At 42.8% G+C, this 24,806-nt stretch overlaps 1 protein-coding gene across 1 annotated transcript in view; it reads left to right on the forward strand.

The window, feature by feature from the left end:
* Positions 1 to 24,806, forward strand: part of LOC135558798 (PH domain leucine-rich repeat protein phosphatase 1-like) — a 95,290-nt gene that overhangs the window by 40,601 nt on the left and 29,883 nt on the right. Inside the window, exons 2-3 of the mRNA XM_064992933.1 lie at positions 21,254 to 21,450; positions 22,620 to 22,745. Coding sequence (XP_064849005.1) covers positions 21,254 to 21,450; positions 22,620 to 22,745 — 323 coding nt within the window. The remainder of the gene's footprint in view (positions 1 to 21,253; positions 21,451 to 22,619; positions 22,746 to 24,806) is intronic.

Genomic DNA, 24,806 nt, shown 5'->3' on the forward strand with positions numbered 1-24,806 from the left:
GGCATGAGGCGGTTTCAAAAAATGCGGCACTTCCTGATTGGATTTTTATCTGTGTTTCGCCTGTAACATCAGTTCTGTGGCACTCACAGACAATATCTTTGCAGTTTTGGAAACGTCAGTGTTTTCTTTCCAAAGCTGTCAATTATATGCATAGTCGAGCATCTTTTCGTGACAAAATATCGTTTTTCATCCAAAAATTAAAATACCGCCCCCTATATCCAAGAAGTTAATGTTGCATGATGAAATTGCTGTACAATATGATCTTGTTCCCATCCAATGCACATTCAAATGTCATAAATTAACACCGCAGCGCTCTCCCTGACCTCTGCCATGCCCTGATTGTATTACTGATGATTATATCTGGAAATGTGCATGTACACCCTGGCCCATCTACTGTTGACTTGTGCTCTGATATCTGCTTCACTGATTTCTACATTCGTAAAAGCCTGGGTTTTCTGTACGTTAACACTTAAAGTGTATTACCTAAAATGGATCAATTGAAAGTGTAGGTTCACAGCTCCAATCCAGATATGTTGGTCATTACTGAGACGTGGTTAAGTGTTCCTTGAATTCTAAATAAATCACAGACATTGTCCCCAGCCAAGGACCCCCACACCATAATACCTCCTCCTTGCTTCACGGTGGGAAACGCACATGCAGAGATCATCCTTTCAGACACACCGCGTCTCACAAAGACACGGCGGTTGGAACCAAAAATCTCAGATTTGGACTCCAGACCAAAGGACAAATTTCCACCGGACTAATGTCCCTTGCTCGTGTTTCTTGGCCAAAGCAAGTCTCTTTTTCTTATTGGTGTCCTTTTTTGTAGTGATTTCTTTGCAGCAATTTGACCACAAAGGCCTGATTCACACAGTCCTCTGAACAGTTGATGTTGAGATGTGTCTTTTACTTGAACTCTGTGAAGCATGGTGGTGGCAGCATCATGCTGTGGGGATGTTTTTCAGCAGCAGGGACTGGGAGAATAGTCAGGATCGAAGCAAAGATGAACAGAGCAAAAGTACAGAGTTCCCGGATGAAAATCTGCTCCAGAGCACTCAGGACTGGGGCAAAAGTTCACCATCCAACTGGACAACGACCGTAAGCACACAGCCAAGAAAATGCAGGAGTGGCTTCGGAACAAGTCTCTAAATGTCCTTGAGTGTCCCAGCTAGAGCCCGGACTTGAACCCGATCAAACATCTCTGGAGAGACCTGAAAATAGTTGTGCAACGACGCTCCCCATCCAGCCTGACAGAGCTTGAGAGGATCTGCAGAGTAGAGTGGAAGAAACTCCCCAAATACAGGTGTGCCATGCCTGTTGCGTCATACCCAAGAAGACTCGAGGCTGTAATTATTGCCAAAGGTGCTTCAACAAAGTACTGAGTAAAGGGTCTGAATAATTATGTAAATGTCATATTTCCGTTTTTTTTTATGCAGGGCTGTGAAAAGAGAACATCTAAATGATTGTGTTAGTTTTTGTTTGTGAGCATGTGTATAAAAATGTGAGTGTGAGAGGGACAAAAAGATAGGAGGGGATTAAGAGAGAGTGACAGAGCAGAGGGTAGAGAAAACAAGGACAGCATGAGAGTGAGAGGAGTTTTTAGAAACATATTAAATAACAAACACTTTTTTAGGGATTATAGGGTATTGTGTGTAGATTGATGGGGGGAAGAAACTATTTCATAAATTGTAGAATAAGGCTATATATACAGTTAAAGTCAGAAGTTTACATACACTTGGGTTGGTCATTAAAACTTGTTTTTCAACCACTCCACACATTTCTTGTTAATAAACTATAGTTTTGGCAAGTTGGTTGGGACATCTACTTTGTGCATGACACATGTCATTTTTCCAACAATTGTTTAGACAGATTATTTCACTTATTCTTCACTGTATCACAATTCTAATGGGTCAGACGTTTACATACACAAAGTTGACTGTGCCTTTAAACAGCTTGGAAAATTCCAGAAGATTGTCATGGCTGTAGAAGTTTCTGATTGGCTAATTGACATCATTTGAGTCAAATGTGGATGTATTTCAAGGCCCATCTTCAAACTCAGTTCCTCTTTGCTTGACATCATGGGAAAATCAAAAGAAATCAGCCAAGACCTCAGAAAACAATGATAGGCTAATTTACATAATTTGAGTCAATTGGAGGTGCACCTGTGGATGTATTTCAAGGCCTACCTTCAAACTCAGGGCCGCTTTGCTTGACATCATGGGAAAATCAAATCAATCAAGACCTGGTTCATCCTTGGGAGCAATTTCCAAACGCCTGAAGGTATCACGTTCATCTGTACAAACAATAGTATGCAAGTATAAACACCATGGAACCACACAGCCGAAAAGTACTTTTGTGCGAAAAGTGCAAATCAATCCCAGAACAACAGCCAAGGACCTTGTGAAGATGCTGGAGGAAACAGGTACAAAAGTATCTATATCCACAGTAAAATTATTCCTATATCGACATGACTTGAAAGGCCGCTCAGCAAGGAAGAAGCCACTGCTCCAAAACCGCCATAAAAAAGCCAGACTACGGTTTGCAACTGCACATGGGGACAAAGATCGTACTTTTTGGAGAAATGTTCTCTGGTCTGATTTAAAAAATAACTTTTTGGCTATAATGACCATTGTTATGTTTGGAGGAAAAAGGGGGAGGCTTGCAAGCTGAAGAACACCATCCTAAACGTGAAGCACGGGGGTGGCAGCATCATGTTGTGGGGGTATATTTCTGCAGGAGGGACAGGTGCACTTCACAATGGATGGCGCCATGAGCCAGGAAAATTATGTGGATATATTGAAGCAACATCTCAAGACATCAGTCAGGAAGTTAAAGCTTGGTCGCAAATGGGTCTTCCAAACGGACAATGACACCAAGCATATTTCCGAAGTTGTGGCAAAATGGCTTAAGGACAACAAAGTTAAGGTATTGGAGTGGCCATCACAAAGCCTTGACCTCAATCCCATAATTTTTTGGGCAGAACTGAAAAAGTGTGTGCGAGCAAGGAGGCCTACAAATCTGACTCGGTTCCACTGTCTCTGTCAGGAGAAATGGGCCAAAATTCACTAAACAACTTTAAAGGCAACGCTACCAAATACTAATTGAGTGTGTTTGAACTTCTGACCCACTGGGAATGTGATGAAAGAAATAAAAGCTGAAATAAATCCTTCTCTACTATTATTCTGACCTTTTCACATTCTTAAAATAAAGTGGTGATCCTAACTGACCTAAGACAGGGAATTTTTTACTAGGATTAAATTTCAGGAATTGTGAAAAACTGTGTTTAAATGTATTTGGCAAAGGCATATGTATACTTCCAACTTCAACTGTGTGTGTGTATATATATATATATATATATATATATATATTACACTCTTTGGACTTAGGTTGCCTGAACAAACGCTTAAGCTGCCTGCCCAAGGATTACAATTGCAGAGAAATCCATGCTACTCTCTCTCTCTGTGTGTGTGTGTGTGTGTATATAGAGGCCTGTGTATATGTGGACTAGGTACACTGATGTTTCTGCTCTTTCCCATGCTGGCAGATGACTGATGTTTACACACAATGTTACTGTAGAGTTCCCTTCATCTGGGTCTGTCTCTCCCCTAGGCTAAAGGATGTGCCTGCCTTTAGCTGCTATCTCTCTCTCTATTTCTCCTCTCTCACTCTGTTGTCCTTGTTTTCTCTTCCCTCTGCTCTCTGTCACTCTCTCTTTTCCCCTCCCCCTATCTTTCTGTCCCTCTCACACTCACATTCTTAAACACATGCTCACAAACAAACTAACACACAATCATTTAGATGTCCTCTCTGCACAATTTTCACAGCCTTCCATATTTTCTGGTTTTACTGTTTATAGGTATGTGTTTGGGTAAAATGAACATTTTTGTTTTATTCCAAAAAACTACTGACAACATTTCTCCCTATTTCTAAGTAAAAAATATTGTCATTTAGAGCATTTATTTGCAGGAAATGACTACTGGTCAAAATAACAAAAAAGCAGTGTTGTCAGACCTCGAATAATGCAAAGAAAATAAGTTCTTATTCATTTTTAAACGACACAATAGTAATGTTTTAACAAAGGAAGAGTTCAGAAATCAATATTTGACCCTGATTTTCAATCCCAACTTTCATGTGTCTTGGCAGGCCTTCCACCAGTCTTTCACATTGATGTTGGGTGACTTTATGTCGCTCCTGGTGCAAAAATTCAAGCAGCTCGGCTTTGTTTGATGGCTTGTGACCATCCATCTTCCTCTTGATCACATTCCAGAGGTTTTCAATGGGGTTCAGGTCTGGAGATTGGGCTGGCCATGACAGGGTCTTGATCTGGTGGTCCTCCATCCACACCTTGATTGACCTGGCTGTGTGGCATGGAGCATTGTCCTGCTGGAAAAACCAATCCTTAGAGTTGGGGAATATTGTCAGAGCAGAAGGAAGCAAGTTTTCTTCCAGGACAACCTTGAACGTGGCTTGATTCATGCTTCCTTCACAAAGACAAATCTGCCCGATTCCAGCCTTGCTGAAGCACCGCGAGATCATCACTGATCTTCCACCAAATGTAACAGTGGCTGCGAGACCTGGATAGGCCTACCAGCCACAGTGTCTCGCGCCCACTGTGAAATTTGGTGACGGATCGGTGATGATCTCGGGGTGCTTCAGCAAGGCTGGAATCGGGCAGATTTGTCTTTGTTGATCTGGAGGAATCGGGCAGATTTAACAATGTTCTCCAACTCTGAGATTGGTTTTTCCAGCAGGACAATGCTCCATGCCACACAGCCTGGTCAATCAAGGTGTGGATGGAGGACCACCAGATCAAGACCTTGTCATAGCCAGCCCAATCTCTATTGTTATTTTGACTAGTTATCATTTTCTGCCAATAAATGCTCTAAATGACCATATTTTTACTTGGAATTTGGGAGAAATGTTGTCAGTAGTTTATAGAATAAAATAAAAACTTTAATTTTACCCAAACACGTACCTATAAATAGTACAATTAGAGAAACTGATAATTTTGCAGTGGTCTCTTCATTTTTTCCCACTGAGTTTTAAGGTGGGCCTTGAAATACATCCACAGGTACACCTCCAATTGACTCAAATGTTGTCAATTAGCCTATCAGAAGCTTCTAAAGCCATGACATCATTTTCCAAGCTGTTTAAAGGCACAGTCAACTTAGTGTATGTAATCTTCTGACCCACTGGAATTGTGATACAGTGAATTATAAGTGAAATAATCTGTCTCTAAGCAATTGTTGTAAAAATGACTTGTCATGCACCAAGTAGATGTCCTAACCGACTTGCCAAAACTATAGTTAGTTATCAAAATATTTGTGGAGTGGTTGAAAAACAAGTTTTAATGACTCCAACCTAAGTGTAGGGTAAACTTCCGACTTCAACTGTATACATACATACATACATACATGCATACATACATACATATGCGTACACACACAAAAACAAAGACACAGGCCTCTGTCACTAAAGACAATGTTCTGTGTGTGATCTCCCTGGCTCTGTGCTGGCTGATCAAAGGGCTCATGTTTTCCAATGTAAGGTTTCGTAACACTTGCATAACAGCGGGAGTTGGGAGAGGAGAGAGAGAGTACACACACACACATTACACAAGCATCACATCTACGTCAACCTCCCACCCTTTCATTGAAAGAGGGAATCACTGGGGAACATCCTTTCTCACTCACTCTCTCTCTCTCACTCACTCACTCACTCACTCACTCACTCACTCACTCACTCACTCACTCACTCTCTCACTCTCTCACACGCCATTGGGATTCGGGACGCTGTACAGGGAATGCACTCCCAATCGACGACCTTTACTTGATCTAGATTTATGGTCACTTAAAAGGTTCCCTTAATCTTCAGGGCCACTCTTAAGAATAGACCTATTGCCTACCCTTGGCCAGGACAAAGTGTTTTGTTCATTAGGCATATCAAAGATCTGGTGTTGATCTGTAGTCTTTGTACTGTATTTCCATTGATAATAAAATGTAGGAAGGTAGGCAGGTGCCTCCCTGACAACACTATAGATGGACTACTACTGCATTGGTTTAGTTGGCATTTCATATTTTCCCCTCTATCTCTGGATGGAATAGAATAGAACTAGAATAGAATCACATGTTTGTGTTCTCCAGTTCTACTAGCCAGCCATGATTCATGTGGAAGGCTATAGCATGACATCCCTTTCTCTGCCTCCTCTTTCTAAATGATCATAGATACATCCCCGGTCAGGGAGGCAGTGTTTCCCCATGTGTGCCCTGTGTGTGGGTGTCCTGGCTATTGGTGTGTGTGGTGGTAGATAGCTGCTGCCTACTGCTGTTATATAAACCCACAGAAGAAGCAGTAAATGTGAAAGTGGGCGAAGTTCACTGGAGTCTTAACAAAGATTATTCAGCACTACACAAGCACTCTGGCCAGCTCTTGCTCCAGGTCCTCCCCCTGGCAGGACCTCACCCCCACACTGGCCATTGTGGCATTGGGTGCTACTGCATTTGACCTGGTGGGAAAGCACCAATGATTTATATATACACTAGATGATTTGTAGGGGGTGTTGTGTTGAAGACACCACACCTCCATCATGGAACTCCCCCACCATTATAATAAAATATTTTGGAAGCAATAGGAATGCATTTGTTAATGTCTACATTTGTGTTTGCCACGTTTATTCAATTTGCAGACACATTAAAGGGACACTTTTAAATGACATCACACTCGTAGATACCCATAGACTTTCAGTCATTGACATACGCTAGTTAGTATTGGCTAACTAGCGCTAGCATAATGTTACTGTTCCCACAACAACAAATATTTTGTACCTGAAACATATAATTGAAATACTGTAGAATTCCATTCTTTCCTATGGAGGACTGGCAGGTAGCCAGTAACAGTAATGTTACTGTTCCCACAACAACACATATTTTGTCCCTGAAACATATAATTGAAATACTGTAGAATTCCATTCTTTCCTATGGAGGGCTGACAGGTGGCTTCAGAGCCTTTCATTAGCCAATATATAGCATTAGCAGAGTTTTAGCCAATATATAGCATTAGCAGTGTTTTAGCCAATATATAGCATTAGCAGGGTTTTAGCCAATATATTTAATTTTTTATAATTTTACTAGGCAAGTCAGTTAAGAACAAAATCTTATTTTCAATGACGGCCTAGGAACAGTGGGTTAACTGCCTGTTCAGAACAACAGATTTGTACCTTGTCAGCTCGGGGATTGGAACTTGCAACCTTTCGGTTACTAGTCCAACGCTCTAACCACTAGGCTACCCAGCCGCCCCTATATAGCATTAGCAGGGTTTATGGAAATGATTGGAAAACCCCTCCACTGGATTAGCAGTAGGCTCTTCTGTTTTGTTTAGTTCTCTTCCCTCTAAGGGCAAAGGTTTGATTGGAAATGTTTAGCTGATCAGGGTGGTGTCCTATGAATAGTACCAATGTTCACTTCTTACTGTATATTGCTGATCTGTCATTTCTTTGCACTGAATTCCAGGAAATGTATTTTTTCCAGCTGTGTGTGTGTCATGTCGTGAGTGTGTGCTCATTTATATTTGTCTCTTGCTCATCAAACACTGGCCAAGTCAAGTCACCAGGACTCCTCCTGTGACATCCATCAAATCATTCATCGTCCTCTTCTCCCTTCCCGTAGTCTCTCTAATTGGACATGGAGGTTTCATGGTCACCTGCTCCATGGCAACAGATTGTCCCTAACCCTAGCTCCTGTGGTAAATGAACAATGCGGAGTGGGGAAATGACATGGAGGAGAGAACACGAGGAGATCGAGGCCTGTTGGACAGCATCCTAGAACATGTCTAGAGGTGCTATGAGCTGAGTTAACTAAGAGATGCTCCCTCAATGTAACACTCACTGAGAGATGCTCCCTCAATGTAACCCTGTTGTCAATCTTTGTGACAGGAGACGAGTGCTGTCAGAGCACTAAACCAGATGTCACTCAGCCCAGCCTAGAGGGACTTGGGCAGTTGTCAGCACGCTGAACACTCTTCCCAAAAAAAGACCACACACACACATCCAGAAGCAACCCCCAGTAAATCTTCTGTGCAGACTCGTTTAGTGTGAGAACATCTGGGAACTTTTAAAGAGGATGTTTAGCGGATTAAGAAGCTACTAATTAAGGATTAGGCCTTTCAGAAACTGTGAAATTGTGGATTTGTAGGATTCACTCTCTAAGTAAGCAACAGTGTCTCCCTAACTGTTGCTTGGTCATCACTAGTTACTACCGCCACAAAATCAGAAGGCCCACCTACTCGACCAATCAGATGAGGGAGTGTGATGATGCGTTTGCCAGCGTACGGAATATTTCAAATTAAATTTTGAGGACCAAATAACTAAGTCAGGTTAAGACCCTAGTGAGGATAATGAGCACGCAGATGAGCTTCCCTGAGGTGTTTTTTTTTTAGTTTCTACAGAAATTCTTCGGTTGTGCAAACACTGTTTCATCAGCTTTCCGGGTGGTGGTCTCAGATGATCCCGCAGGAGAAGAAGCAAGATGTTGAGTGTGGTTACACGTGGTCTGCTTTTGTGAGGCCCTTTGGATGTACTGCCAATTCTCAAAAACAATGTTGGACGTGGCTTATGGTAGAGAAATGAACATTCAATGATCTGGCAATAGCTCTGGTGGACATTCCAGCAGTCAGCATGCCAATAGCATGCTCCCTCAACTTGAGACATCTGTGGCATGGTGTTGTTCACAGTTTTAGAGTGGCCTTTTATTGTCCACAGCACAAGGTGCACCTGTGGTAATGATCTTGCTGTTTAATCAGCTTCTTGGTAAGCCACACCTGTCAGGTAGAGTATCTTTTCTGGGTATTTTTTATTTCAGCTCATGAAACATGGGACCAACACTTTATGAATGCACAAGGATAAAAACAAACCAATAGAAACTAAAGAGGAATGCTGCTGAAATGAACAAGAAGGCAGTAAGTTCAAATATAGATCACTGTTTATACCATACACTTTTAATACAACAATGTAATTTTATGTTCCTCAATAACTTTTAAGAAAATGGGACTTTAAACAGGTGTCCCAACTCTGTGGTTACTAAAGGTCCCTCGGCACTGCCGTCAGAAAGTATTCATACCCCTTGACTTTTTCCATATTTTGTTGTGTTACACCCTAGCCAACACACAATACCCCATGTCAAATTGGATTTATGATTTTCGATTCATTCAAAATAAAACAAGACAAGTATTGAACCCCTTTGTTATGGCAAGCCTAAATAACTTCACATGTAAAAATGTGCTTAGCAAGTTGCATGGACTCACTCTGTGTGCAATAATAGTGTTTAACATGGTTTTTGACTACCTCATCTCTGTACCCCACACATACAATTATCTGTACGGTCCCTCAGTCGAGCAGTGAATTTCATACACAGATTCAACCACAAAGACCAGGGAGGTTTTCCAATGTCTTGCAAAGAAGGATACGTATTGGTAGATGGGTAAAACATTTTAGAAGCAGACATTGAACATCCGTTTGAGCATGGTGAAGTATGGTGGTGCATGGTGTATCAATACAGTCACTACAAAGATGCAGGCGTCCAGTTGCCGGAGAGGAAGGAAACCGATCAAAGATTTTCACCATGAGGCCAATGGTGACTTTAAAACAGTTAGATTTTAAATGGCGGTAATTGAAGAATATTAGCGCTAACGGTTTATATTTAGCTAAAACTCGGCAGACACAAACCACAATATGAATTAGCTAATAGCAATTGCTGTTTACAATTCATCACATCACGGGAGAGCTCACCATTGATTGAAATAATTTAGTAAAACACTTTCTAATCGATGGTGTAATCCGACAATGGGTAGTTTGTGCGCGCCACCATGGTTCTTTTTGTGTGTTTTCTTTCGTCAACCAAAGATATGAGGAGGAGCCCAGATGAGTTTGGTCTGTTTGCAGAATGCATGTTGGAGGAGGTGTGTCGTCTACGATCATTCACTTCCCTTCATTCACCTCCGGAAGTCTACTCGAAAGATGAGTGAACCGTTCCTTCACCTCATTGTAACATCTTTGGTCTGACAGACGTTTACATGACACCCAGAATGCATTGTGTAATGTCAACAAACATGGTGCCACACGTAGTTGTTTAAATAGCTTAGCATTAGCTCATCATAACCTGTACAACCTTCAAACAAGTATTTTACACACATAGGTGTCCATCACAATCTCTGCAATAATCAGAATGGATTATTTGTCACCAGTTGTTGAAAATGTAATAAAACAGTAAATAAATTATGCTCCATACACACATACATACTGTATGCTACAGTAGAAATGACAACACGATATACAGACAATAAGACACTTACTTTGATAGGAACACACACATGTCCAAAGTTATTATATGTAAGGAAAACAACAATGAAGGCAATGCGAGCAATAGCCAGAAAATATGCCAGGGGGAAAAAGTTTGCAAGACTGTGCAAATGTCTGCATACATGATCTGCGTGAAACACTGGGGGGGGGGTGCGTTGGCTCTCCTCAAAGAGAGAAGTTTGTCTGGCTCAGTAAATCCTCAAACATAAATTGTCTGCAACAGAGAAATGGGCTACTTCTATGTGAATTAATGAGGAGGCAAAACACACTTCAATTCAAACTGTTGTTAGAAAATACTTTGAAATTGACAAACTGAAACATAGCAGGCAGCTCGGGTTAGATCATTAGCAGGCAGCTCGGGTTAGCTGTCCTGTTGCATAACAATCACATTTTCAATGTCAGAATGCATTCTGACCTCACGTGCATAAAACATAAAACAGCGACAGTTAGAGATATTTGGAATTCACACGTGAAACGGTTAAGTGTTGCCATCTTCCATAGCTTGAAGACCATGTCTTTGTACAGAGACGGAAACTGGTGAAAACGAATACCTCATTAATACCTGTGAGTGTGTGTTTATAAAGTCTACACAAAATAACTCATGGTAAGCTGCAGACCCTTTTATCTACCAAGAGAGTTCTCATCCATAATTATCATGGCTTTCTGCATTTTTCCACAGGCCAACACCACTCTGGCACTCAACGAATGTATGTCGAAATGTATGGTGAAGCGTGATTCATCATTAATGCCCATGATTTCAGAATAAGATGTTCACACACAGTTTTACACATAATTTGCTGCTGCTACTCTGTTCTTTATTTTACACTTATTATTATTATTTGCTGAGTCACTTTACCCTGCATTCATGTACATATTGACTCCAAGTAACTTGTACAGAGGTACAAGTTACTTGAGGTCGAAATGTACATTGATTTGGTACTGGTCCCTGTATGTAGCTCCACATTGATCTGGTACTGGTCCCTGTATGTAGCTCCACATTGATCTGGTACTGGTCCCTGTATTTAGCTCCACATTGATCTGGTACTGGTCCCTGTATTTAGCTCCACATTGATCTGGTACTGGTCCCTGTATGTAGCTCCACATTGATCTGGTACTGGTCCCTGTATTTAGCTCCACATTGATCTGGTACTGGTCCCTGTATGTAGCTCTACATTGATCTGGTACTGGTCCCTGTATGTAGCTCCACATTGATCTGGTACTGGTCCCTGTATGTAGCTCCACATTGATCTGGTACTGGTCCCTGTATGTAGCTCCACATTGATCTGGTACTGGTCCCTGTATGTAGCTCCACATTGATCTGGTACTGGTCCCTGTATTTAGCTCCACATTGATCTGGTACTGGTCCCTGTATGTAGCTCTACATTGATCTGGTACTGGTCCCTGTATGTAGCTCCACATTGATCTGGTACTGGTCCCTGTATTTAGCTCCACATTGATCTGGTACTGGTCCCTGTATGTAGCTCTACATTGATCTGGTACTGGTCCCTGTATTTAGCTCCACATTGATCTGGTACTGGTCCCTGTATTTAGCTCCACATGGATCTGGTACTGGTCCCTGTATGTAGCTCCACATTGATCTGGTACTGGTCCCTGTATGTAGCTCCACATTGATCTGGTACTGGTCCCTGTATTTAGCTCCACATTGATCTGGTACTGGTTCCTGTATTTAGCTCCACATTGATCTGGTACTGGTCCCTGTATTTAGCTCCACATTGATCTGGTACTGGTCCCTGTATGTAGCTCTACATTGATCTGGTACTGGTCCCTGTATTTAGCTCCACATTGATCTGGTACTGGTCCCTGTATTTAGCTCCACATGGATCTGGTACTGGTCCCTGTATGTAGCTCCACATTGATCTGGTACTGGTCCCTGTATGTAGCTCCACATGGATCTGGTACTGGTCCCTGTATTTAGCTCCACATTGATCTGGTACTGGTCCCTGTATGTAGCTCCACATGGATCTGGTACTGGTCCCTGTATGTAGCTCCACATGGATCTGGTACTGGTCCCTGTATGTAGCTCCACATGGATCTGGTACTGGTCCCTGTATTTAGTTCCATTCTTGTGTATTTTATCTTTAAACTCTGCATCATGTGGAAAGGTTCATAAGCATTTCACTGTCAAGTCTACACCAGTTGTATTCGGTGCATGATAAATAACATTTGATTTGATTTGGTACAAAATACCAAAAAGGAGGACTGCAAGGCTATAATAAAAATCGCCCACGCTATCTGCTTTTCTGGTTTTAAGGTAAATATTTTAAAGTATATCATCAACCTACTGTTGGTCAAAGTCTAAGGCTGTGTTTGCTCAGGCACTCCAATTCCAATTGTACGATTTTAAATACGTTTAAAAAAAATACTATAATAAGTTTCCAATTGGAAAACAGGGTTGTAGTTTATATATTAAAGCAGCCTAATTCAACATTTTTAATTTCCCTGAAACTGTATAAATCTAAAATCAAGATGTCAATTTGTTTGTCTACATGCAATTTTAAAAAAACAATTAGAGCAAACATCATGATAAGCTTCCCGGCTGAGTTTGATTAAGACATCTGATTACCAATTTACATTTTGAACTGTTGGTTTTATTATAGCTAATAAATAACCAAAATCATTTATGGATCGGTACATAAAATAAAATGGTCCTCAAACTTGAACTGGAAATATACCGTAATCTGGCATACGTGTCAACACACTCCCTCATCTGATTGGCCGAGGAGGCGGGCCTTCGGACTTTGTGGCTGCGGTAACTCGCTACGACCCTGTTGCTTACAGACTTACAAAGCTATGTAGTATAAAACAACACACACACACAGTACCATACATAGTCCTGAAGGCAGACAGTGCGGTATGGTAGATAGCCTTGAAGGTTGTAACATGTTGCGCCAGGCTGGCAGATGGGAGGAGGGGATAATAGCACTGCCTTGGCCCGCGCACTAATTGTCCCGAGCAGCTGTCACCTCGTCTGGTCCTCACCGTCACTGCCATTACACGCCCATGTCTGTTTGTGTGTGTCACCTACCTTCGAGCTTGTCCAAAGGAGACTATTCCTGTTGCCTTGGGCCTTGCAGCACTCCAAACGGTTATACCCAGGTTTACTTCAACTATTTGCACATTGTTACAACACTGTACATTTGGCAATAATATCATTTGAAATGTCTGTATTCTTTTCAAATGTTTTACTCTTCATTTCTGATTGTTTACTTCCCATGTTTATTGTCTATTTCATTTGCTTTGTCAGTGTAAACGTACAATATGTTTCCCATGACGATGATGTCCTTTGAGTTTAATTGAATTGGGGGGGGGGAGTGAATCCAGGTAGAAAGGGGGTCTGATACGACATTATTACAACATCTGTTTAATATGACACCATTGCAATTTGTTGAAATCTGTCTGCAAAGACGTCATTGCAACCACTTTTGCCAGCTGGGAAAAGCAAGGTTTTGGGTTTATACGGAGAAAGACAGAAGGTCAAATCAAGAGATGACAGGCAACACACACACACACACACACACACACACACTCTCTCTCACACTAAGGCAGGTTCGGTGCTACATGGTGTGCGTGCCCCTACAGGAGGACAGCAATTTACAGGCCACAGAAATAGCTTGATTTCTTTCTTTGTCGTTCCTTCTCTTTCTTTCCCTCCCTCTCTCTCTTCCCCATATGTGTTGGCGCTTACTCACTTCCTCTTTCTTCAATATCTCATTACTCCTTTTCACTGTCAGCGGCGGAAAACAACAGCCATCAAGCATCATTTGATAATAATAACAAGCCTCTGAAGGACACGCTACAGAATGTGTTATTTTTAGCACTATTTGACAGTGATGTGTCTTTACAGCTCCTCAGTAGCAAGGAGGGCCTTGATACAACACCTCAGATCGTAACAATCTCATACAGGAGACGAGACAGGCTTGTGGCTCAAATGGCTCCCTATTCTCACGATAGTGCACTACTTTTGACCACGGCCCATATGGCTCTGGTCAATGGTAGTGCACTATCTAGGGAAGAGGGTGCCATTTGGGACGCAGAAAATGTGAGCGGCAGCCAAGGCCAGGCAGCAGGAGCTAGTTATAGCCAGAACACAAACCCTCCTCTACACTACGACCCATACATTAGTCTCATCTGTGCCAGTCCACAACACCATAGCATGTATTGCATGTATCTCATTCCCACCCAGTGTGTAATGTTGGTCAGAGCCCTGAGGTACGGCGAGCCCAGACCCAATGTGTAATGTTGGTCAGAGCCCTGAGGTACGGCGAGCCCAGACCCAGTGTGTCATGTTGGTCAGAGCCCTGAGGTACGGCAAGCCCAGACCAAGTGTGTAATGTTGGTCAGAGCCCTGAGGTACGGCAAGCCCAGACTAAGTGTGTAATGTTGGTCAGAGCCCTGAGGTACGGCGTGTCCAGACCCAGTGGTAGAAGTGTATGTGTGTTGCAGTGTCTTGTTTCATTAGGGGGGGTCAGCCTGATTACATGTGTGTAGCGAGGAGGAGAGGTGGTTCTGCAAGTGGTCTGGTTATCACATGGGGGAGGGCCTTACTCTCTGTTAAAGATGGAATCCACAGTAGGGGAAATGGCACCACTGTCCGCCCCACCGCAGTCAGTTCCTCTCTGCGTGGGTGTGTGTTGGCAGGGAGAGGGGAAACCGTGGCCTTTCCTGATCTTGGGGAAGGAAGACATCTTGATAAACCGCTAGGTAGTGAACACCCTAAAGTAAACACACGCCACTCCCTACTCACACACATATATCTTTTTAATACTTTATTTGAATCCACCAATCAAATTTACAAAAAAAGGTCCCATTCTTCATAGCACTCAAAGGTAAAGAAAGCACCTCATTCTGCACACACACACACACACACACACACACAACGAGCCAAGACAATAGTGTCCTTTTGACCCGAACCTTATCCCCTGCATTGCTTCCAACCTCAACCTTTAAATTGAAGACTCCTGGCCTGGGACAACAGATTCCTTGTTCCGATGACTCAGATGGTTGGCTGGAGCCTGGTTCTTGCCCCACCGGGGTTGTGGGTTTGACTCCAGCATGAGACTAAAAGTGACCACTACATCACTATATTATCATTGTGATGTCAAGAGGTTGTCTAGATCCAATGTAAACAGTGGGAGCCCCACCCACTCCCTCTTTCCCTTCAATTGAACTAACCTAGACAGTGTAGTGGTCTGGTCTACACACAGGCAGATCCACTGTGTCCATGTGACTGGGTGGGGAGAGAAAGTTACTATAGCCACCAGGACAAATCAACACCCGGGCAGACAGATGCTGTTTTAGGCCCACTGTTATCGTTAGGGCTTCCTACTGCACCACTCCATATTGTTCCCCTTTTAAAACGTTTGTTCCTGCTTTGGTCCATCCTCATCCATGTGAACAATAAAGCCCAAATCACATATGGAGGAGGTTTATCACTGTCACTGAATCAGAGTGTGTGCATCTGTGCGTGTGTGTGTGTGTGTGTGGGAGAGAAAGTGTTCCAACAAAGCCCTAGATATTTTGATATTGCCAGTGTGACTTATTGAGGCTAAAAGCTGGTGAATAATTTGCCTGTTCAAACAATTTCTCATCCGACTCGCAAACTCAATTATGAAAATGAACTGAGTTGTACTGTAGAGGTCTGAGCTCTATGGCGGCATCTCACTTCTGACCATGTGGTAAGGTGCCGCATTGTACATGCTCAGTATTTGACCAGTCCATTTGCGAAGTCGGTTATTGATTTGATTTCGGCGTGAAAATGAGGCCAAAGGTCACTGCACTGTGATGATACAGCGGGGAAAAGTGCTGATCACAGTAGCTCATATTAAAATGTAGCCCTTTGCCCCGGGCTCGGAGTCTGTTCTTCAGAACATGAGCACTTCCTCAGTGAATTTATTCTTCAACCCTCGTCTCTGACAGTATCAAGCCGACTTCACAGTATCCTGAGCTACAAAGAAACGAGCACAATCACTGCTCCAGTTGCTTTCGGTCCAGACTGAAAGCGCCAGGTACATATTGTGTGGAATGAGGGTGTACATGTAGTCCTGAACAATGTTCCCTCTAAGCTGTGCCGAGCAGTAGCCCGAGACGTCCGTGCAGGAAATATCAGCCCACAGAGAAAAGCAGGGGATTGATCGTCACTTAACTTTCTTGAGCAGTGGTCACCAACCGGTCGATCGCAAACGCCTGGTCGATCTCCAAGCATTCCTAGTCGATCGGTAAACATTTCTGTAAAAAAACAACAACAACAATAAAGACTTGTGCCTGTGTTGGTCTCAGGATGTTGGCGGTAGGTGCACCCGACTCAACTGTTGCCATTTTTAACCATAGCATGTGTCTAAAGATACAAACTCTGACTTCCAGTAGGCCCAGAGAGCAAATCAAGTGCAATATAGGCCTAACGCTGGCCATTCGGATGTCTCAGACGGCCGTGTCTGCAGTAACGTAGCAGCCATTAAAGGAAGCCTCAGCAAAGTTGATACTGTGAGATTTCTAAACGTTTAAAAATCATGACGAGAGAGAGAGAGAGACTGTCAACGAATACAGCAAAGAGACGAGTTCATGTTTAAGTTCTCACTCAGCACTGTCAACACTTTGTATTCAACACTTTTAACACTTAAATGCGCGTTCTTCCTATTTACACTCAGCGCTACAACAAGCAATGCAGCAGTAATGAATGAGTAGGAAAGTGTATCTACAGGCTTGCGTTGTTATTATTAGCGGCTTGGGTCTTTTAATATCAAGGGATATTTCACTTTCTCTGGTCAGAGGAGTAACAACATGAGTTTGTGCATGAGGCAGAAATAATGCAGTGCGACTCGAGTTTCGCCATCAGCTGGAGGACTGTCCCTTTTTGGTCAGTGTCAGTGGACGAAAGGGAGAGCGGAGGGATGTTGAGAGGTGGACCCTCAGTCTGCTGCTCTCTCCCTCTGCTGAGACTGACCATCAGATGCAGGCATCATCAGCACAGTAAACAATAAATAAAAAGCACATTATTTAAATATATGCTCAATCATTACCGGTGTGATCATATAGCCTTCCTCATTAAAAATATATATATATATATATATATTCCAAACAACAATGCATTCATTGGCAGGTAAATTCAAGCAAAGCCAATTTGCGGTGATTATGTATTGGGAATATAGCTTACTGCAAAAACCTCATTGCGACAGTACTGTTTTTAATTGGTTAAAGTTGCATAGGCTTATTTTTTTTTAAAGTCATGTAAAAATAAAAATTGTAAAATAAAAATTCTGAGCGGTAGATCTCGGCTTGCATTTTGACTCAATGTGATTTTGACTAAGAACATTTTGGTGACCACTGTTCTACAGTTTTCCCTGTTAACAATATCAACATTTCCCTTTACTAGGGCAATTGTGATTGAATCAACGCAATATAGCCACTTTCAATGCAACATACCGAAACAAAACAAACTATGCAAGAGATTATGTTGTAGGCAGAACGCACCGAGATAGGATTCTATTGCATTTGTATTTATTATGGATACTCATTAGCTGCTGCCAAGTGCATTGACACACACTACTCAGCCGTACTTTACACAGACCGGTGTGACATATCCAATCAGAGCTGCAGTAGGCCTATATGCAAATAGACCATTGGCATATGTGGATCTGTGCCATTTACTTTGAACTGGACTGTGTTTACAGCATGAGCGGTCGTGAGTAGATGAGCTTGTTTTGAGATCAAAGTGAAAGCTGCGTGTAGCCACGTGTAAACATTTTAATATCCTTTGCTAGTTAGTGAATTATTAGCCCAATTATAGGTCCTTTGTATTCAGCAATAAGAGAGTGATTGCTTCCTACAAGAGCACAAAACGTGTACATTTCGAGACATCTTTGAAAAGAGAATCAAGTAAATGGATTTTTTTGGTCTTAAAGGGGCAGTGTTGTATTTTGAGACAGGATTTGATTAAGCTAAGTAGCCAATAGGCAGAGTGTGGCATAATGTCTGATTCTCTGTAATAAGGGTATGGGAAGTGGTTTCTTACGTCAAACAACACAACAACATTTTCAGTCACCTTATCTGAAGGACAAGTGGCTAAACAGGTTCATGTCAAGCCATGCATTTTTTTCCCAAAAGTCTCATGGAATGTAGGCCTACATTGAACTTTGCACTCAGTAGACCTGAAATTTGCTCAGTGGCGATAATCTTTTGAGGGTACATCGGTCCTGACCTGGGCTTGAACTTGGGACCTTGCAACTGTCAACCCTACACCTTAGCCATTACGCCAAGAGATCCGAACCCATTGAGGAGGTTGTAAGCTCCCTACAATAGAGCAGGTAACTTGTGTGTAGTGTTCTCCAGTTGGGGGAGTTTTAAAGCGATGCTAAAAAGTGTTAGCCCTGGGCCATGTGTCATTCAGCATTCTCTCGTGTTAGTCTAACAGCCAGCATGTAAGAGGCCTGGGTTGAATTATTCAAAGCTGTAAGAGCTTGTCCTGGTACTTAGTACTTACCCCATAGTACTACCCCACCAGCTCTCTCTCTCTATCCCTGTCTGGTTTGGAGTGGCTGGGAGAGATGGAGGAGTGGTTTACAGTGGGTTACATAACGGAAGAAATAAGGTCAACGCCAACATAAAGTGTCTTAATGCGGGGTTGGGTCGCCAGAACAGCTTCAATGCACCTTGGCACAGATTCTACAAGTGTCTGAAACTATCGCAGCGATGGACACCATTCTTCCACAAGAAATTACAGAATTTGGTGTTTTGTTGATGGTGGTGGAAAACGCTGTCTCGGGCGCCACTCCAGAATCTCCCATAAGTGTTCAATTGGGTTGAGATCTGGTGACTGAGACGGCCACGGCATATGGTTTACAGCGTTTTCTTGCTCATCAAACCATTCAGTGACCACTCGTACACCCTCTCCTATGAGAGCATAGCCATGGTAGCCAAAATAATGGCCTACCCCAGTATTTTTATACGTGACCCTAAGCATGATGGGATGTCAATTGCTTAATTTACTCACGGTTAGCTGAGATCTCTTCTAGCCAAAGTAGCAACTGGGTATTTTTATACATGACCCTAAGCATGATGAGATGTTAGTTGCACACAACTGTGTGGAAGCACCTGCTTTCAATATACTTTGTATTTTAAAAAATGTTTAAATGATCCCTCATTTACTCAAGTGTTTCCATTATTTTGGAAGTTACCTGTATCTCTCTGACCTGGGATTGTTTCCTGTCCGCGTGTGTACTTACCCTACCCTTCTATACTACCGGCAGCAGCTCCTTCTCCCTCATAAACCCAGTGTGGATTGGATGGGAGAGATGTAGAGGGCAGGAGTGATTTACTGTCGTTTACAGTAACATGTGAGTCATTTTCTATGGCCTGGGGTTGTGTCCATTCCACATCTGTTCTACATCAGATGCTTTGGCGTAGCGCCTTGGCCTAGCACACATGGCGGAGACATGAATAATAAAAGACAAACAAGTGTACAGGTAGGCAGAGATTCTGTTCATAGATAGATAGGTAGGAGGAGAACAGAGAGGCACATGCAAGTGGAGAAGAATGTGAGAGAGGTTGAGAGAGTTGGCAGGCCAGTTTGCAAGACGGAGAGCAGGTGGAGAGACAGAGAAGACAGATGGACAGAGAAGACTTGACAGAGCAACTTGATAAACAAGCCATTTGGCAGGGTAGCGGAGAGAACTAGGGAACACATCACAGAGGAGAAGAACCGATGGGTGAAGGGAATAAAGACAGCTCAAAGAATGCCATAACAAATTAGTGTTGAATTAGTGGACAGCACCTGGCAGGGTAGCCTAGTGGTTAGAGCGTTGGACTAGTAACCGGAAGGTTGCGAGTTCAAACCCCCGAGCTGACAAGGTACAAATCTGTCGTTCTACCCCTGAACAGGCAGTTAACCCACTGTTCCCAGGCCGTCATTGAAAATAAGAATTTGTTCTTAACTGACTTGCCTGGTTAAATAAAGGTGAAAAAAAAAAATCATCATCTGTTGTCTGACTATCACTGTTGTGTTTAATGCTATTTTAAAAGCTATTCAGCGGCGTATGCTAACAGAGTGCGGCATCAGTGCTGACTGTGACTGTTTAGCGCTTATGCTAACACAGCATTGATTTGACTGGGTGCTGAGCGCTAGGCTGCTACGCTATTTAACTATTCATATCTCTCAGGGTTGATAATATACTGTATGTACAGTATGTAAATAAATGCAATTATCATTATTATTTACTTTATAGTCATACATAATTACTATGTCACTTGATTAGCTTTGGGTTAATAGATGCAGGGCCAGTATACAGGTCTGTGTGCTACTGGCCCTGTGTTGAGTTAGCTAAATGCTAACAATGCTAATTCTCGCTCTCTCTTCTCTGTGTGTTGAGTTAGCTGAATGCTAACTATGCTAACTCTCGCTCCCTCTCTTCTGTGTTAAGTTAGCTGAATGCTAACTATGCTAACTCTCACTCCCTCTCCTCTGTGTGTTGAGTTAGCTGAATGCTAACTATGCTAACTCTCGCTCCCTCTCCTCTGTGTTAAGTTAGCTGAATGCTAACTATGCTATGTCTTACTCCCTCTCCTCTGTGTGTTGAGTTAGCTGAATGCTAACTATGCTAGCTCTCTAACTCTCGCTCCCTCTCTTCTGTGTGTTAAGTTAGCTGAATGCTAACTATGCTAACTCTTGCTCCCTCTCCTCTGTGTTAAGTTAGCTGAATGCTAACTATGCTATGTCTCGCTCCCTCTCCTCTCTGTGTTGAGTTAGCTGAATGCTAACTATGCTAACTCTCGCTCCCTCTCCTCTCTGTGTTGAGTTAGCTGGATTCTAACGATGTTAACTGTATCCCCCTCCCATTGTGTTATTAGCTGGATGCTAACTCTCTCTCCCTCTCCTTGTGTGTGTTCCAGGAAAGCCCCACAGCATCGAGAGCTCGGAACGCGTGCAACTGTCGGGGACGTATAATGTCCGCAAAGGGAAACTCCAGCTGCCAGTCAACCGCTGGACCAGACGCCAGGTGATCCTTTGTGGCACCTGCCTCATTGTCTCCTCTGTCAAAGACAGTCACACGGGCAAGATGCACATCCTGCCCCTCATCGGAGGAAAGGTACAGTAAGACACAGGACTGCTGTTACTGACACTACGGACAATGTTCTGTGACGGCTTGGCCGGCAGCCATATTGAGAGTACCCACGCCAGGAAGAAAAATCACAAAGTTCATTCTAATTCTATGACACCAATGTGGCATCCACAAACCTTACTCTACTCGTACATCACCAGCTTTCCATTTCCATTTGTCTTCATTCTTGACTCTGTCTAATCAGTGTGTAATCATAGAGCTGGAATCAAATCAACAGTCTTTAATCAACTCTGTGACAGAGTCCTGGTGAAGGGCCAATAAGTCATTGTTGCAAATCCGTGTTTAATCTTCCAACATCCTTATTTTATATCTGCATTCTCCACATCAAGTACTCTATACCCTAAATGGATTGTTGGCCTTTATTCACTTTGTCCTCCAATTTAAAAGTCTTATCATGGTTCTGCCTAGTTTAGGCTGGATCCTCACGAATACATTTTCTGGCTTGGGATTTCACATTCCAAACAGGGAGTTAGGGAGAGAGCCTTTGGTTAATGACTGTTATCCCTTTATGGCTTTATGGCTGTGTATCTGCAGCAGGGAAGGGCAGACAGGCCCGTTGAATAAGCCCTAAGGGCCCTCCTCAAAGGGTCTTTCTATCAGCCTGCCACCTACTATATCTAGGCATATAAAGGACTGTGACTCCCCATATCCCACCACAACCACAGCTCTAATATCATGTCATGTAGAGACACGACCTCTAGATCTCTAGATTCCCATACATCTCCACAGCGTGCGGTCACAACTGTATGACCGGAAATTGCAGCCTGAGGCTCTTTTAATATGAACATCTGAACATGTTCAGCTCGTGCTGATGACGTCACTACATGGACCATGGCCTGTAACATGGAACACAGGGACTGTGTTGTGTACTGAAAAAGTCTCTGGATGGTTTATGTTTTTTTCCTGTATACAATCAAACTTTTTCAGTCAATAGCCCTACAGGTTTGTTTATCTTGCTTGTCTGACTCCGAAGGCGTGTGTGTTGTTGTTGTCGTGTTTAACTGGCGATTTGTTTTCCGACAATGGTTATCTTGAATGTGTGACTTACCCTGGAGGTGTGAACGGAAGATGTGTGTTTGTTAATGCAGTCTCTTGGCCTAACGTGTGTGTGTGTGTGTGTGTGTGTGTGTGTGTAGGTGGAGGAGGTGAAGAAGCATAGCCACTGCCTGGCGTTCAGCTCAGCAGGGCCCCAGAGCCAGACCTACTACGTCAGCTTTGACAGCTTCACAGAACACCTGCGCTGGCACCGACACGCAGCCAAGGTACATCAGTGTGTGTGTGTGTGCAGTGGAGTACAGTTTGGGGTGAAACAGTAGCTCTCACTCACTCACTCACACAAACGCTCACTCACTCACTCACTCACTCACTCACTCTCCTCTCTCATCCTAACTGAAGTAGGCCAAAGCCAGGAAACCAATTTTATAAATATTATCAGGGACGAGCGTGTCATGGAAGCCCAGGGGAACACTCAGAATAGAACCTACTGTAGGACTGTGAGGAGGAGTGGCATGAGCAGTAGTCAAGGACTGGAGAGTAGCTAGTTAACTGTGTTCAGTAAGGGAAGTATTGTAAAGGAGATTATAGTGGAACTGGAGAGTATAGTAGAGAGTATAATAAGGAGAATATAGCAGTGAGGAGAGTAAAGTAGAGCAGTGTTTCCCATCTCCAGTGCTCGGTTGTCCCCATCACCACACATTTTTATTGAGGATCCCCGGACAGACACACCTGATTCAACTTGTCGACTAATCATCAAGCCCTCAATGAGTTGAATCAGGTGTGTTTGTCCGGGGCTACAAGGTGTGCTGTTGGGGGTACTTGAGGACTAGAGTTGGGAAACACTTTAGTAGAGGGTATAATAAGGAGAGTATAGTGGAACTGGAGAGCACAGTAAGGAGAGTATAGTAAGGAGAGTATAGTGGAATTGGAGAGCACAGTAAGGAGAGTATAGTGGAACTGAAGAGCACAGTAAGGAGAGTATAGTAAGGAGAGTATAGTGGAACTGGAGAGCACAGTAAGGAGAGTATAGTAAGGAGAGTATAGTGGAATTGGAGAGCACAGTAAGGGGAGTATAGTGGAACTGGAGAGCACAGTAAGGAGAGTATAGTAAGGAAAGTATAGTGGAACTGGAGAGCACAGTAAGGATAGTATAGTAAGGAGAGTATAGTGGAATTGGAGAGCACAGTAAGGAGAGTATAGTGGAACTGGAGAGCACAGTAAGGAGAGTATAGTAAGGAGAGTATAGTGGAACTGGAGAGCATAGTAAGGAGAGTATAGTAAGGAGAGTATAGTGGTAAAGAGAGTATAGTGGAACTGGAGAGCACAGTAAGGAGAGTATAGTGGAACTGGAGAGCACAGTAAGGAGAGCACAGTAAGGAGAGTATAGTGGTAAGGAGAGTATAGTAGTAAGGAGAGTATAGTAGTAAGGAGAGTATAGTAATAAGGAGAGTATAGTAGTAAGTAGAGTATAGTAGTAAGTAGAGTATAGTAGTAAGGAGAGTATAGTAGTAAGGAGAGTATAGTGGAATTGGAGAGCACAGTAAGGGGAGTATAGTGGAACTGGAGAGCACAGTAAGGAGAGTATAGTAAGGAGAGTATAGTGGAACTGGAGAGCACAGTAAGGATAGTATAGTAAGGAGAGTATAGTGGAATTGGAGAGCACAGTAAGGAGAGTATATTGGAACTGGAGAGCACAGTAAGGAGAGTATAGTAAGGAGAGTATAGTGGAACTGGAGAGCATAGTAAGGAGAGTATAGTAAGGAGAGTATAGTGGTAAAGAGTGTATAGTGGAACTGGAGAGCACAGTAAGGAGAGTATAGTGGAACTGGAGAGCACAGTAAGGAGAGCACAGTAAGGAGAGTATAGTGGTAAGGAGAGTATAGTAGTAAGGAGAGTATAGTAGTAAGGAGAGTATAGTAATAAGGAGAGTATAGTAGTAAGTAGAGTATAGTAGTAAGTAGAGTATAGTAGTAAGGAGAGTATAGTAGTAAGGAGAGTATAGTAGTAAGGAGAGTATAGTAGTAAGCAGAGTACAGTCGTAAGGAGAGTATAGTGTAAATGGAGAGTACAGTAGAGTATAGTAATAAGGAGATTACAGTAGTAAGGAGAGTATAGTGGTAAGGAGAGTATAGTGGTAAGGAGAGTACAGTGGTAAGGAGAGTATAGTAGTAAGGAGAGTACAGTAGTAAGGAGAGTACAGTAGTAAGGAGAGTATAGTAATAAGGAGAGTATAGACATGATAGTATAGTAGTAAGGAGAGTATAGCAGTAAGTATATTATAGTAAGGAGAATATAGTAATAAGGAGAGTATAGTGGTAAGGAGAGTA

Source organism: Oncorhynchus masou, chromosome 17, assembly GCF_036934945.1.
Source record: "Oncorhynchus masou masou isolate Uvic2021 chromosome 17, UVic_Omas_1.1, whole genome shotgun sequence".
Classification (NCBI taxonomy): domain Eukaryota; kingdom Metazoa; phylum Chordata; class Actinopteri; order Salmoniformes; family Salmonidae; genus Oncorhynchus; species Oncorhynchus masou.